Source organism: Diabrotica undecimpunctata, chromosome 10 (genome assembly GCF_040954645.1).
Source record: "Diabrotica undecimpunctata isolate CICGRU chromosome 10, icDiaUnde3, whole genome shotgun sequence".
NCBI lineage: Eukaryota > Metazoa > Arthropoda > Insecta > Coleoptera > Chrysomelidae > Diabrotica > Diabrotica undecimpunctata.
Window position 1 is genome coordinate 44,891,725 of NC_092812.1, and position 16,974 is coordinate 44,908,698.

General features: G+C 34.1%; 1 protein-coding gene across 1 annotated transcript; it reads right to left on the reverse strand.

Annotated features, from left to right (window-relative positions):
• Positions 1 to 361: 361 nt before the first annotated feature.
• mas (trypsin-like serine protease domain-containing protein masquerade) lies at positions 362 to 16,509 on the reverse strand. Its single transcript, XM_072546599.1, has 9 exons — positions 16,173 to 16,509; positions 10,898 to 11,157; positions 10,634 to 10,679; positions 6,476 to 6,861; positions 2,759 to 3,104; positions 2,486 to 2,668; positions 2,106 to 2,337; positions 1,772 to 2,049; positions 362 to 1,015 (listed from the first exon to the last, which is right to left on the reverse strand). Exons 1-9 carry the CDS (start codon positions 16,261 to 16,263, stop codon positions 693 to 695), a joined length of 2,145 nt encoding a protein of 714 aa, XP_072402700.1. The 5' UTR covers positions 16,264 to 16,509; the 3' UTR covers positions 362 to 692.
• Positions 16,510 to 16,974: the final 465 nt, after the last annotated feature.

Consider the following 16,974-nt stretch of genomic DNA (forward strand, 5'->3'; position numbering starts at 1 on the left):
CTAGGCAGGGAGGAAAGAAGGCTTTTGCTCAACGAGCTGTTGCTTATCAGCCATTGATAATAATGACGGTCTTGATCAAGGTTAAAACCAGCACCTCAACTTCAGGTTACTATTTTTGTAGGTTGACTATCATATTGAATGTTGATCTTATATTGTGAAACGTATATTTAAGTTTTACCACTCATCTCCTAACCACAAGGTATTATATTGTTAAACCTGCCGTAAGAGTCGTGTCCTTTATTTTGCTCAAAGGCTTCGTCTCGGCTGATCTTAAAATGCTTTCGGTTTTATTTATATTGGCCCTGATTTAGATAGCGTTCGAGTCTATGAGACTCTATATGAGAAAAGGGAAAAATCATAATTATTAAGAAATTAATATATTATTGCCATACAAAAATTTATTATAACAATACTTATTTGGTAACAATTTCTAAAATTAATTTTAAATTTTATAGTTACTATTTACAAGTAATATTCCACTCGTTTCGATATATTTTTAATATCGTATGCATTGTGACATACACAAACATCACCCCTTTTTTAAACTAGACCTTATCAATTACACAATTAGTTCAAAATTACAAAGAAAATATTTTTCAAGGGATACTGTCAGTCAAACTGTGCGAGTGAAATATATCTAAAACAAAATATATCTCAATGAATATTTTTGGTTCAGTTTCTATTAATAACAATTATAAATTATTAACACTAATGATTTGATTAACCCAACCAATAAATGAAGAAACTTTAACATATACACCTGGAACATCGAGTCTGCCACAACCAAATCCCCATGAAACGAGTCCTGCTAATTCATAGAACCCGTCGTCTTGACACACTAACGGGCCCCCACCATCACCTTGACACGCGTCATTTCCCTCTTCACCACCCGCGCAAAAACTACTTGCCGGGAGAATAAAAATTTTCTCTGTTACAGCATTTATCTTCCTTATGCATTCTGCATCGCTGACGATTGGTATCTCTGCTTCTCTCACTTTCAGTGGAATTGGACCAGCTAAAAGGAAATAAAGAATTAAAAACGAAATTGGTGCGTGAAAGAATCAGATATTTTTAAATGAAATGATTATAAATAAAGTGACTGAACATTAAAAGTCTTGAGAAAAGTAGAATATTGTTACGAACATGCTTTCGGCATGGCCCTTGTAACGGTTGCATCTCGAAAACTCATCGAGAACCTTCGCGATGTATCGAGTGCGAGAGAGAACAACCGGTCACGTAGGCGAATTAGAGGTGGGACTACTTTGGATTATTCTAGAATAATACTTTTGGTATATATATGTAACGATGTTATGAGTTAGTTTAGTTGATAAGAGAGTACCGAACTGTAAACTTATAAATAAATATATTTATATAAATTCGAACCGGTCGTATTATTTAAAAACGCTACAATATAATGCTAAATGGTGAGGAAACGAATAACAAATAAAAGAAATATCAACAACTGACTATTTTTAGAAGCATAGCTTTCTTATCGTGTGTTATAAACATTGATCGGTGCAATGGATCGCGCAGAAATGCGAAAAAATAAAAACAACAGAAACGCAATGCAACGACAGAAGGCGCGACCACACACTATACGGAGCAGTAAACGCAGTCCTATGTGAGTTTCTTAATAAAATAAATAAAATAAATTAAATTTAAGACCATCACTATATGCGTAGACGATAAGAAAGCTATGCTTCCCCTTCTCGGTCGCTTCCCGGAGTGACACATCCGGTTTTTTGTTTGAAAAGGATGGGAAATTACTTACCTTCTCCCATATAGCCATATCCCGTAACTGTGCATCTTTTTCCAGCAGCATGGCTTACTCCTCTAGCTGGTAAGCATACCAAACATACGCCTTCTTTTAACTCGGCTTGTCCATGAAGCTTCAACAGGGCTATATCGTTGTCTAAAGTTTGGCTATTATGATTATGGTGAATGTATGTTGTTGCCACTCGTAAGGTTTGCGCCTCAGAATTACCGTATTTTCTGGTTAGATCGTGATCACCCACTCGCACATATATTGCATCACCCGAGCGAACAATGCTAGAAATAAAACAATTAATAACAGAAATGGAATATACTGGTTGTATTTGTATTACTTTGTGACACAATGGGCGGCTGTTAAAACCCACTGAGTTCCAATCAATGCAGCTCCGCATAAGTACTGATTCAAGGAGTTTATTAATGCTACTTGCCAACACCATTCGCCTTGTTCTCCGTCTTCGCCACCTACCACTCTTCCGACACGAGCAGTACCTTTTACGCCGCAAACATATTTGCTGTATACTGGAGATTTGGAAGTTGTAGATTGCAATCTGGTCATTTCAGTTGCTAAAATGAGTTTAAAAGTATTTATTAATAACATTTATCCTAAACAGTTTTAAAACACAACAGTTATCCACGAATAGATAAAACGAAAATCAGTAACTTTGTTCTATAAAAATATTAACAATATAATCATTAAAAAAAGAATACATACTTGCAAAATGAGTAGGGTTTGCCGATGATATTGTTGTATAAGACATGCTTAAGGATTGTATAGTACTTTCCTCGAAAGGTAAGTCATCTTTCTGGCCTAAAGCATCTTTAATTAGCGATTTCGGTGCACAACATTTAGTTCCAGCTTTTTTGCATCTAAATATTTCTGTCATTTCGGCATTTCCTAAAAATAATATATGACGTATTAGTTTAATAAAATTTAAAGTCAAGTGATATGTAATAGTTTACGTCTTGTATATAAAACTATACATACTAAAACAAGTGAAGCTCAAGTATGAGACTATACAAGAACCTGGACACTCTGGTCTGGGATCCACAGTGGTTGTCGTGGTCGAAACTGAATAGTGAGGTTTCGGTTTTGGCTTAGGAGCAGAAGTCATTGCTCTGGTGTTATCGCAACACACAGATCCTCTTTTGCAGTTTGATGTATGAGGAATTAAAACTGACGGTCTCTCACAAAAAGCTGCCATTATATTGAGCAGACAAAATCCTGGGCAGATCGGTCCTGGATCACGTATAATCGGCCTGGTAGTTGTAACTGGCAATGGTGGCCTCATTGTAGGAGATACCGACTTCTCAGGCTCAGATTCGTTGTTTGACTAAAAATAATCATCAACATTAACATAAATATATACTTTCTTGAAATATATTCATACATAAATGAACAGTTAGTAACAAGATTTAATATTATTTAATTTAATAGAGCATTGATCCGGTCCTGCATTTATCGTCATAAAACGTGTGATTTCTGCTCCGTAATAAACCATAATTTTCTGCGGAATTACGATCAAACAAAATAAACGAAACTGGACAGTAATTATTACATAAAAGTGAGTAGCAAGTGCAAAAAGATTATAAAGCCTCCAAGAGCAGTTAAATAAATAATTCTAATTAATAAATTAATCGAATAAAATCAGTTTAATAGTCTCAGTTCCAAATCTACAGATAATAGCCCAAGGTCCTACGGCTCGACTGGCCGAAGGTTTTTTACGCAGTGTGATAAGGAAATTAATTCAACATCAGACGACAAGAAAGAACAGAACCGTACTTTGATAATTTTAAGTTGGGTTGAGAAAGAGCAGGATATGATTAAATCACTGGCGAAATGTTTTAGTATATGGGTAAAACAGGGAAGAATTGTTTTTATACAATTGCAACAAAGCTTGGAATGAAGAAATGGTAACAAAAGACTGGAAGATGAGAATGATACTTCCAAGTTTTAAAAAGAAAGACTAGAACGACAATAAAAATTATTGTGGAATCGCTCTAAGTACAGGAGTTAAACTATATGAGCAAATTATAGATAATAAACTGAAATACTTGGCAAAAAGATAGCTGCCCGACTAACGATGTGGCTTCCACAAAGGCAGAAGCACGCAAGATAATATATTTACAATATATACGATAAAATAAACAATAGACAAAACTACATTACGGAGGAATCTATTAAAGTCCTTCCTATCCAAAGCGTCTACCTGAAAACCTTACACTCCATAAATCATACTGAGTTCCAAAAGAAGCTCCGTGATACTTTGGGAGATTCTCGATTCACAATCAACCCTAATCACAAAAAAAACCAACCCTCTACACTCTGTTCCTCAACACCTACCTTTATGGTCACCTTGAAAAGAGAAGCCCAGAACTACTCCGACAACGACCTTGAAACAGTCCTTCAGTAGATGGATATCCCCATAGTTCAACTATGGTGGATAATATCCAAATTCAACACCACAACCTCCTTTGTCATCACATCGAGCGAACTTAAGTTCACCGAGATGCTAACACAACGTGTTTCCTAGACGAGCTTAGGCTCCATGTCGAACTCCCTCTTACAATGCCAACCCCGTCCCACCTACGCCCAAAGAGTGTTGTCGGAATAAACACCAATTCGGAGTGTTCCGTAAAACACTACAAATGCCCGACTTTGTTGAAGATGTATTTTGAGGCTTTCAAAATACATCTTCAAAACATATTCACCACACTAAACGATCCCAGATTTGACCAGGTCTTTCGTGTGATCACTGAGAGATATACACAATGATAGCTCGAACCTCTTTCGACTCACAGATACTCCATAAGCACGCACTCATGGCCTCTGTGGATCAACAAACATTGGAGAACTACTACCAAATAGGCAACTCCAATTCTCCAAGATCTGACAAATTTCCCTGGAACTATATGAAACAACTTTTACCGAGCGTTACCCACTATTTTATGGAAATAGTCGGAGCCTTACTTAACTCTGCTACTTTCCAACCTCTTAGAAAGTAGCGAATACAGTTTTGCGCTCTAAAAAGAGCAAACCCAGGATCAATCCTAACTCTTACAAGCCGATTTCTCTACTAAATGTTCTGACTAAAGTCTTCGAGAGACTACTCCACCTCAAGACTCATAGACTTCTAGACCACATAAAATAACATAATCCCTTCAGTCCAATTCGGCTTTAGAGGAGGTCATTCTACCAGAATCGAGTTGACTGAAATCGTAACTCATATTACCCAAAAGTTCGACAAACGAACAACAAAAGTTCTTTTGTTAGATTAATCCACTCGTATGTCCCAGATCGCATCATCACGGTAAAGTCAGAAGTCAACTATAAACACCCTTCACTTTTACAGCAGGAGTGCCACAAGGTTTTTTTTATTAGCTTTAGGGTAAATACCCACACAGATACAACAGATACAATACAAGGAATACACTCTTCTCGCCCAGGGGCCGATCAGGGCATTTTTGAAAATTTCTTGTAAAAAGCATCAGTGCCACAAGATTCTGTTTTGGGATCCATACTATACACAGTATATAACTTAGACCTCTGTATTTCAACCCAAAACTTTGAAAGTCAACCTGTCCATATAACAAGAAAAGTAACAGTAAAAACAGTAACAGCCAACATCGACCAGTAATATATGAAATTGATATCCAGATTCCGATAATCCGATCCATTCCCACATTAGAAGACTAAAATTCTCTACTGAACTTGATAGAGTTATAAAATGGGTCCTGCCCGTAATAAGGTGCGGTAATATCAGCTGCAAAAAACTCAAGAGGTTACTGCAAAGGGTATATCCCGAGCTGGAATAATGAACGTGAAGAACTTTACAATGAGTATAAAGAGAATGGTGACCCAGACGTAGCTAATGACCTATTAAAAACGTTAAATGAAGCTCGGAAAGGTAAATTGATAAAAACAATGGAAAAATGGACTTTAAACGGTCGAGCAGACAATCTTGAAGCCTATTTAGAAAACTAGGGGAAGTGCTCTGCCCGTTAGAAAACCCTACTACCTATCTCCCGACCAAATAGCTAGCAGAATATTGACCCTATCTAGGGCTACACGTGATAAATAACACACAAAATATATAAAAAAAGGAACTCAATAATTTACGCCAAACACGCCAAACATAATTCAAAACTCTCCACGAATTCCGCCCATCAGCCCGCCGAGACATGAAAACTGGCAAGGCGCCTGGTTTTGAGGTGATACATTCTGAGTTCCTAGTACAATGCGGCTAAAGGACAAGAAAATGTTTGTGGTGCCTTCGACTCACGGATCATATCAACTTAATGAACAATAACTGTATAAATAAAACAGAAATCTCAAAGATAACGAAGATCAACGTACATAAAGCAAAATACCACCCAAAAATCACTTACGGATTCGAGACATGATCATTATCCCAGAGGCAGAAAAACAAGATTTGGATTTAGAAATGAAGTCTCCGAGGCGATTTCGAGCTGTGACAAAAAGACCTATTAAAAAGTTTTCAAATTAAAGTAGACCTTAATGTAGAGTATATCTTAGAATTCATCGAAAAGAGGACAATAATTAATGGACAAGGCTTAATGAATGTAAGAGTGATGAAACTCTAGAGTAGCCTTAAGCCAAAGAGAACACATTCACAATAGATATATAAATGCCGTAAAAAGTTAGTAAAGTTAGTTCTTAACAAATTTAAAATAATTATATTACCACTGGTTCAGTAATACAACAACTAGCTCCATTTTCACAGTCTGCTTCAGAGTCAATATCATCACAAAACAGTGCAAATAATCCGCTGACGCATTCTCCATTACACTCTTTTAAAGTTACTGGTTGCGAGATTGTTGTTTTCTTCACTGGGTAAGTTGTAGAACTGTATGGTCTAGGGGTTGTCCTTGTTTCAATTTTTGTATAGTTGGTTTTTGTTTTGTTTGGGTAGATTAAGTTGGAAGGTAGTTTATCACCAAAGGTGACACTTGATACGCAGCATCTTAACCCTGGTGTGCAGAGGTCATTTGTGTTCAGAATAGCTTCGCAGTAGTTCGCAATATTTTCCGCTACACAGACTCCTTTAAATTCACTACTGTTGCAGGATCCTAAAAACATAAACACAACAATTAAAGTACTAAAAATCTTTTACCCGATATATAATTTTGTGTGTATAGGTCTACAATCCGTTTGAAAATTATTGTTTAAATTTACTAAAGTTTCTTATAATGAATTAAAATTTCTCATTATCAATTATTTCAGTTAACAAGATTCTGAAACTGTTTTCTTGTAGCATGTCTATTAAAAATTGTGTTTATATGGGAATAAGCCAAAATACTTGTAATGAAAATTACATTTTTAACTAAAGTTGTTTCGATTTCCACTGCGGAAATTGTTTTCAAAAAAAGGATTATTTAGAAATTGTGTTAAAAAGGGTGTATAACCGCCAATGTAGAAGAGGTTACGTCTCTCCAAAATTAAAAGTTGACGTGCTGGGCCGCGGTGTGGTAGGCAACATCCATGCTTAGGCTGAAAAGATATGAGGGTGGATTTTTTGCCCTATGGAACTTCAAATTCTGAATCTTCTGTGTGTATCTGCATTTTTTGTATGTACTTTATGTGTTTCATACTTTCTTAATCCGCTATTGTTGGTATATTCTTTTTGTTGATTTCTTCTTTTAGTATTGGCAATCAAAGCCTGCTACATTCTGCTGATGGGTTTGCTACACATTTTTCTTCTTTGAGTAGGATGAGGGCTGCTACTTTGATTTTTCTCTTTTTGTTGTCTATTTCTTTCATGTTTATTGATGGATCTTTTCATTGTTCCGGGTGTCCCAAAGTGCTATGTTTGGCAGGGTATACCGAAAACTAGATAAGATAGAAAAAAAGTAGTCATGACTTATTTTTCGTTATAGTAACGATTGCCCAATCAAACCATCAATAGCTTCCCACAGGGCAAGATACAGGGCAATTATTGAAAAATGTCGAAAGAGACAGGGTTATATATCTTCGTTTTTAAGAAAAATTTTAAAAAACTTTATTGGAACCTTTCGTAGACATATTATGGTAGACAAGAATATTAGAAGTATCAAAAATATTCTATTGCAATAAATAGTTGTTTTTTTTTAACAGAAAACTAGGGTACACATATTGGATAACTTGCGTGTCTTGTTTTAATATACTTTCGCTACACTTCAAGTTTAACCTTGTAGATTCAGCATAATAAACATATTTGGCTTAATAACGAGTCGATTTGTAATAGAATCCTGATGTTATAAAAAGGTAAAGAGAGAGCAATCGGGGTCACTTAATAATCTTAATTCATTCGTAGTCGGTGTTTGTAATTTAGGATGTAAACGCGTAATTGATTAAATAAGTAACGTCATCCACTATAAGTTATCTCGCTGTAAATAGCAGTGAATAAACAAGATACATATATAAATGATGATAAAAATGATGAAGATGATGATATATAAATGATAAATGATGAAGATATATGAAATATGAATATGATATAAAAAATAAATGATGAGGATATTTGCAATATGAATATGAATTATGCTTAGTAAGTACACTGTGGAAGAAAGTACTAAAGTATAAAAGAAAATGAAGAATTATGTACAGTACTTAAGATAATGACAGATGAGGAAAAGCTAGAAGCAAATTTAGGAGAAAGAATATGGAACAATGTAAGAATATACATTAAAATTGTCATGAATGTCGAACAAAGAGCATAAACATGAAGTGACAAAGTAGTCAGAGAGTAATCATTAAAATAAACTTAAGAATCACAGTTTTAATAATATTAAATCTTTGAAATAACGTAAGTAGTAAAGTATAGCTTGTATAAGTCAATTATTAAAGTAAACTGTAGATGGAAAACGTCAAATTGAGACCTATAAACTAAATAATTATTCAAAGTAAGTGTCATTGTAAATACAGATCAAAATTTGAGCAAAAAAAAAATTAAGAATTTTTGCATAAAAATATAATACATTCATTTATATAAATAAGTAATAATTATAAGATAAGTGATAATTATAAGCGTATAAGCAAGAAGTAATAAATAATAAGTAAATATAAAGACAATCAGTGAGTCAAAGACCAAACAATATCGCGAGTGAACAGTGGTGTAAATAAACTTATATAGATAGGCGTAAAAGTGATAAATATTATTACGATTAAGATTAAGACGATGTAAGTATTGTAAGTACAGATGAGGATACTTAATTAGGGATGAAAAATTTTTCTTGTCAGAAACGGAGAGAGAGATAATACAATAACTCAAGAGAAATTTTTACTTTTAAAATCGGTGGTGTAGTATTAACATTAGTATAAAAGACGCATCTTAAAAATATTGAGATAAATACAGCGATCCAAAAATATTAGAAGAATCCTGATATTATAAAAAGATAAACAAAGAGCAATCAGTGCGCTTAATCATCGTAATTCATTCGTAGTCGGTATTAGTAATTTAAGATGTAAACAAGTAATTAATTAAATAAATAATGTCATCCACTATAAGTTATCATGTTGTAAATAGTAGCGAATAAATAAGATAAATAAGATAAGTTAATATATATTTACCAATCCTCTCCCAAGTAATCAAGATTTAGTTGAGTAGAGAAGTATCGCCTATCGATTTATACATTAGTATATTGGCGAGCTTATAAGATGGAACCGCAGCTATATTTTTCATTCTAATTATAATATCAGCAGCTCATATCCTACTTAATCAAGAAAAATGTGTAGCAAATCCATCACCAGAATGTAGCAGGCTTTAATTGGCAATATTAAAGAAGTCAATAAAAAGAATATACCAACAAAAGCGGATTAATAAAGTCTGAAATACATTGTCTACAATCATACACAATACATATGCAACACACAGTACACAAACCTAATGTACGTTTACACACACGAACACACACACATACACACACACACACACACATACACACACACACACACACACACACACACACACACACACACACACACACACACACACACACACACACACACACACACACACACACACACACACACACACCCCACACAAACACATAAAGCACATAAAAATAATACAGAAACACACAGAATAATCAGAATTTGAAGGTTCATAATACACCGCGACCAAGTAAGTGAACTTTCAATTTTGAAAAGACATAACCTCTTCAACAACTTTGGCCATTATATGTACACCCTTTTTAATACAATTCCTAAATATTCCTTTTTTTTAAGGATTTCCGGAGTGGAAATCGAAACGTCAAATTTTTAGTTAAAAATATAATTTTCATTAGTCAATTATGGCATAATCCCATATAAACACAGTGTTATTTCAGTTAACATTTACATTTCTGTCTGTTTAGAACTTTAAACGTAACGTGAATTGTTATTTTTACTAGTATCGCTAAAAAGCAATATTAAGTGAACTTGTGCTAATTTTATTCTTGCAGTGTTAAATGTACATGACTGTTCGGAGTACTCGTACAGTTTGTAAGTGTTCAAACATAACCGGAGTTGGAGAAGCAACCATTAATAGACTTTTCAAACGTTGAAAGCAAGGAACTATTATAGAAACATCGAAAACGTCAACAGAAAGAAAACTTTAGGAGGAAGTAGGAAGCGATATTTAAGAGAAATTCGAAAATTGAAAAAAGAAGACATATTTTTTATCTGCAAGGAACATGGATTAATGAAAGAAACATGGAAAGACATTTTGTAAGAAAAGTTTGGCACGATAAAAAAGTTACAAATGCTCGTCAGGCCTTTACTGAAGGCGTGTTGAAATATTCTAACATGCATTTCCAAATCATTCTGTCAAATCAACAAGTATAGTACCTAAATCTAAAACGCATTTAGTTTTTTCAAACTTACCTGGCTCATTAATCTCTGTGATATTATGTTTTTTCTCTACGCTTATCTGAAAAGGTATAAATTTATTAAAACAAAAGAGAATAAATAAAATATCCTCATGTTTAAGGAAAGAAAGTATTTTAACGTGTACTGTTCGACCAGAACTTGAATAGATGTGAGTATTTGCAGCTGACATGCACTTTGTAGAAATGTTCATTATATTTCATTATTAACCAATTTTCAAACTTTCTAGTCGAACAGTACACATTTTTGCACATATATTACCATAGTAGAGGTAGTCGCTGGTAGTAGAGTTGTAGGTGTCGATGTAGTGATTGTTGTCATTAGAGATGTAGTTTCGGACTTCGTTACTGATTCTATAGTTGTAGCATTTGGCATTGGAGAATCTATACAACATTTCATCGACGGTGAAGGACATGATACATCATGTAAGACGCCGTAACAAATTATTGTCGCTAAAGCATGAACGCACACACCAGGACAATCTTTTGAATCTGCAGTACTAGTTATTGTATCCAAAAGTCCTAAAATAAGAGTTTGATTTAATATATATTAAAATATTTTAATAAATGTAAAAAACGATTTTTAAAACTTAACTTTTCATAAATATGTGTAGTAGAATTAGATGAGGTTGGATAAAAGAGAAGAAAGCTAGTGGTGTATTGTGTGACAGAAAAATTCTAATGAAATTTAATAAATTCTAAGATCATCGTAAGAGCATCAATTATGTATAGTAGTACCGAACTTTGAACATTTTGATAGAAAAAAAAGTAAAAGAATAAACTACGTTAGCAAAGAGTAATAGGCGAGGAAATGAAGCATTTAAAAGAATTAAACCTACCAATTTCCCGCAGCAAGATGAATCGCTGTGCAAGTTTTGCATTCGATTTGGAAAAGTGTCGGGAAAGTTTGTTAACAAAATTCATGGTGGTAAAATAAAAATTGCATTTTGTGCATAAGGAAAATGCATTTCCAAAATGCATAGAAAATAAAAACTTTGCGACTCAGAAAATATCGACAGGAATGAGTTCAATTTTGTTACTCGGGCGTTTTCAAGGTCGCTGAATACGAATATGATACCGACGATGGTCCTAGAGTTACCTGGTGCCCAGGATATACCTCGACTCCTGGAGTATGTTAATTTCATTCTAAATTAGTGGACAGTCATTACTCGGGGAATTTCGAGGTCACTTAACATGAATATGATAACGGCGATATTTTTCGAGCTACCTGGTGCCCAGTGTGGACCTCTTCCCCAGGAGGTTTATGTAATTTTCTTCAAAATCAGTCGAAAGTCATTACTAGGGTGGTTTTCGATGTTGCTGAATACGAATAATATGACGGCGATAGTTCTCGAGCTACCAGGTGAAGGGAGAACCTCGTCTCCTGGAGTTTTTTGTTATTTTATTCGAAATCAGTCAAAAGTCATTACTCGAGGGTTTTTGGGGTCAGTAAACACGAATATTACGACGGAGTTGTTGTCCAGGGTGACCATATCTTCTTGAGTTTCGTGTTAATAAAAACCTTAAATAACAAATTAACAAAAAACCTTACGGGATGAGGTCTACGTTGGCCACCAGATACCTTGGAGATTATTTTCGTCGTAATTTTCGTGTTCACAAATCTCAAAAACCCCCGAGTAATGACTTTTGGCTGATTTCGAATAACAATATCATAAAACCGCAGAAAACGAGTTCCACATTAGGTTCCAGGTAGCTCAAGGATCATAGTTGTCATAATATTCGTAGTCATCGACCTCTAAAACCCCCGAGTAATGACTTTTAACTGATTTTGAACTAAACTATCATAAAACTTTAGAAAACGAGTTTCACCCTGGGCACTAGATAGATCGAAGATCATCACTGTTATAATATTCGTATTCAGCTGCCTCGAAAGCCACCTAAGTAATGACTTTCGACTGATTTGGAATGAAAAGAACCAGGAGACGAGGTGCACCCTGTGCACCAGGTAGCTCGACGAACATAGCTGTTATAATATTCGTATTCTCGACCTCGAAAACCTCCGAGTAAAGAATTTGGCTGATTTCGAATAAAAATTTCATAAAACCCTAGGAGACGGCACCCTAGGCATCAGGGAGCTCGAGGATCATAGCTGTCATAATATTCGTATCCATCGACCTCGAAAACTCCCGAGTAATAAGAGTTTTACCTGATTTTGATTAAAACTAACATAAAACTTTAGTAAACGAAATTCACCCTGGGCACTAGGAAGTTCGAGGACCATCACCGTCATAATATTCGTGTTCAGCGACCTCGAAAACCCACCAAGTAATGCCTTTCGACTGATTTGGAATAAAAATAACATAAAAGTCTAGGAGACAAGTTCCAATATGGGCACCAGATAGCTAATTGACCATTGTTGTTATCATATTTGTATTCAGCGACCTCGAAAATCCCCGACTAACAAAATTAAACTCATTTCTGTCAATATTTTCTTAGTTGCAAATTTTTCATTTTCTATGCACTTTGGAAATGCATTTTTCTTATACACAAAATGCAATTTTTATTGTACCACTATGGTATTGTAATGCAATTTTGTTCAGAAACTTTTCTGGCACTTTCCCGAATCGAATGCAAATCCAAATTATTTATTTATTGTTGTAAAATGGAGGCACGGTTTCGGGGTTCACAGTTTGTACCTGATCATCATGTCATCTTTTTGGCCAACATAGTTATTTATGGACTAAAATCATCAACTTTTTTATCAAATAAAATAACACGAAATACGAATCCTTCGATAGAGTTGAGTAACAAAAACAGTTGGTTTGTTTACGTTCAAAGTAAACATAAATATCAAGCTCTCCGAAAAATCGCGGATTGTCAAATTTCTAGAAGGAATACAATGTGAAAGACATTTTTTTCTCGGAAGCTGCCTGCGATATGATACCCATTTTAGAATTATGTAACCCTGTACCAGTTCCTATAGTTGTAGTAGATGAGTAACATCAGTTTTTGAAGTCCCTTGCCAGTCTCCAAAAGTATTTATCGCCTGCGATTCCTGGCTGCCCTGTAAAATAGTTGACTGTTTCATGTTCTCTCTACAGAGTCTGCAGCTTAAGTCTCCATGAAACAGTTCATTCGTTTTCAATAGATTCTGAGCTGAGCTTTTTCCGGCAGCATACGGAAGTTTTGTAGCTGATCCTCTTCTGACAAATTATCCATGCCTACGAGTTCTTCTCCTCCACTAGCCTAAAGTCAGGGCTCCTGAAAATCCCCATGACGGCTTGGCTAACTGTGCATATATTGATCCCCTCAAGTTGAAAGTCCCCATATTAACTTCTATTACAAAATTCAAGATTGAATAAAAGACAATTTAAGAAGGAAATTATTACTGGTATAACCTAAGATAGAAACAATGTGATAATTAGGGAATCACACCTTGTAAGAGATAAAAATAAATAAAAATATGATGATCATATAATGGTGAATAAATCCTTAATAAAATTTTACAACGCCCAACAAAATCAAGTTAAGAAAAAAAAATAGATTTTCAAAAAAATTAACTAGTATCTTAAATAAATATAAACTTAAGCGCAAAAGTTTTGCACTACTAAAAATTATGCTTATTTTGATAGTTGATTTTCTCGTCAACGGATAAACGGATTCCGTTAATTTTTTTTATTATTTTATACTTGTTCTTTAGAAACATTGTCTCATGTTTTTATAATTTCCCTAATACCTTTAAAAATAAAGAAAATATACGGTTTTATTCTTTAACATGAGTTTTAACAATAACTACGATTACCATACTAAATTATCAGTAAAAAATAACAACAGTTAACAAAACTTTAAAAGCGGAAAGAAACAACCTAAATTAATATCGCGTGTTTTCCCCTTTGCTTTTAAAAACAGCTTCACATCGCCTAGGCATGCTGGATATCAAGCGTGCTATTTGATTTTGTATTGATTTTAGTTTATGGATTTTCAGATATTGATAACCATAGTTTATATATTTTGCAGGGAAGCAGGACGTGGCTGACTAAGTCTCAATTTTCTACCGACAATATTCCATAAGTGTTCAATAGGATTCATGTCGGGACTGTAAGAGGGCCAGTTCAATGACTGAATTTATTCACCTCACTTAAATATTCAGTAACGACACGCGATACGTGAGGCCTTGCGTTATCATGCGTTAAGATGAAATTATTTCCTATGTAAGGTGCGAAAGGAACAATGTGTTCAAAAAAACGAAATTTCTGTAATGTACCTTTCAATCTTTAAAGAACCTCCACGTTAAGACACCAAATTCTTTCTTGCTGCCAAAGAAATTCCAACCCAAAACATCAGAGCCTCCATTAATCAATCTCGTCTCTCTTATGTTGCCAGTGCATACCGCTCACCTGGTTGACCAGAACCGTTATTAGAAGTAGAGGGAGAAACACGTGATATTATTTTTTATTGTTAATTAAGTATTGTTTAAGTTAAAACACATGTTAAAAAATAAAACCGTTTATTTTCTTTGCTTCTACAGATATCAGAGAAATTAAAAAGAAATGTTCAAAAAGTATGAGACTACAACATGGTTTCATTGCAAACTCACCCTTGTACCTTGTTATCTCTACAGGTTGTCTTAAACTTAACATAAGAAAAACATTTTTTTCCACCCGGTATAAGTCCAAAAGAGAAGACTAAAATAATAAAAAAAATTAGGGGAATCCGTTTGCGAAAAAATCGACTATTGAAATGAGCATAATTTTTGGTGGTGCAAAACTTTTGCGGTGAAGTTGACTAAAAACAACCCCGAATTATAAAAAAAAAATTAAAATCAATAATGTTAACGAACCTTATTTGACAGAATAAACACCAAAATGATAACAAGAGTAAAAAACAAAGAAATTAGTTCTAATCGATTTAATTGATTTCCCAGATAAAGACGGAGAATAAAAACTTAAAAAATTGAAGAAGAATAAATAATTTGCTTGAGAAGTTAGAGGTAGCAGATAACTTTAATCACACTTTATTATTAGTAATACATCATGGCAAAAAGAGACGCAATAGATACTTTTTCCCTTAGGGAAGTACATGGAAGAAAATATTACAACTGATTCCTTTTTATAAAATTTGCATTCATTTGTATGTAGTACGTATACCCAATACAGGTTTTCAGTTTTCCTCTAATTATTATAATACATCGATTAATTAGATCATTAGAAAAAATGTGCAACTCAATGAGAACAAAATATATTAAGAATGATTGAATTGAAGCAAATAATTATTGCAAAAATAATTTATTCAGAACACAGCTTCACCTACTTTAACTTTCCCATTTAATAGTTCGTTAAAACCGTTTTTAAAATAATGATGAACTAACAAAGTACAAAAAAACGTAAAATCAAATAATTATCTAGTTAAAATAATACTCCAATAAACCATTTTATGAACGAAAACTTGTTGAAAGAAAGTCGTCATGCCATATAACAGTAAATAATAGAGCACCGTTGGTCACCGTACGCGATTTAAAATCAGATTGGGCACAAACTAAAGTGGAGTTAAATGAAAAATAAATATATTTATCTTACCAGAAAGAAAACTTCCCGCCAGCGAGTCATCTTGGGCATGAACCCCTAGGAAGAAAACGAGAATGAGAATTCCCCGGGTCCTATACAACATTTTTGTATAAACGACCGAATGACACACTATCTACACTATCAACAAACGCTCATTGTTCACACTACTCCATTGCACAACTAATTAACTGAGGTGCAATACGGAATTTACTTCCGGAATTTACCGTTGCTTTCAAACTTTTCAAGTAATTGCTTCTTGTTGTTAATAATACTTACTAACAGAATATGTGTAGGAGTACCAGCACCAGTGTCAGTTTTGCTGGTACCCGCACTGGTACTGCACGGTTATCTTGATTCATCCACATCGAGGCCCTGGCCTTGACATGATGGTCATCGACCCCCCGCATTTCTTGCGTTTCTGCAGCTCATCCTCAACACACCTACGCAGTGCAGTTCATTTATTTAAAAGATTTCATTCATTGATTATTTAAAGTAATTATCGATAATCTTTTATGAAACAAATTACATACTATAAAACTCAGTCGAAAAGCCAGTAAAATTAATCTGTTGTTAGTCCAGTTACTATTTCAGTAACGTAATACACGCATGTCAATTCTATTGGTAGAAATCGATGTATTAATACTTATTAAATAAACTTAATTCAACAGCAATTTAAGTTATAGTTTTTGTTAGATTTTTTGTTGTTAAAATTATTGCCAGCATATTTTAATTATTTTCTAGTTGTTTAGTCCATTTTTGTATATATATATAGTAATCAGTTCTATGAGCGTGTTTCATTTTTTCCGGGACAGGT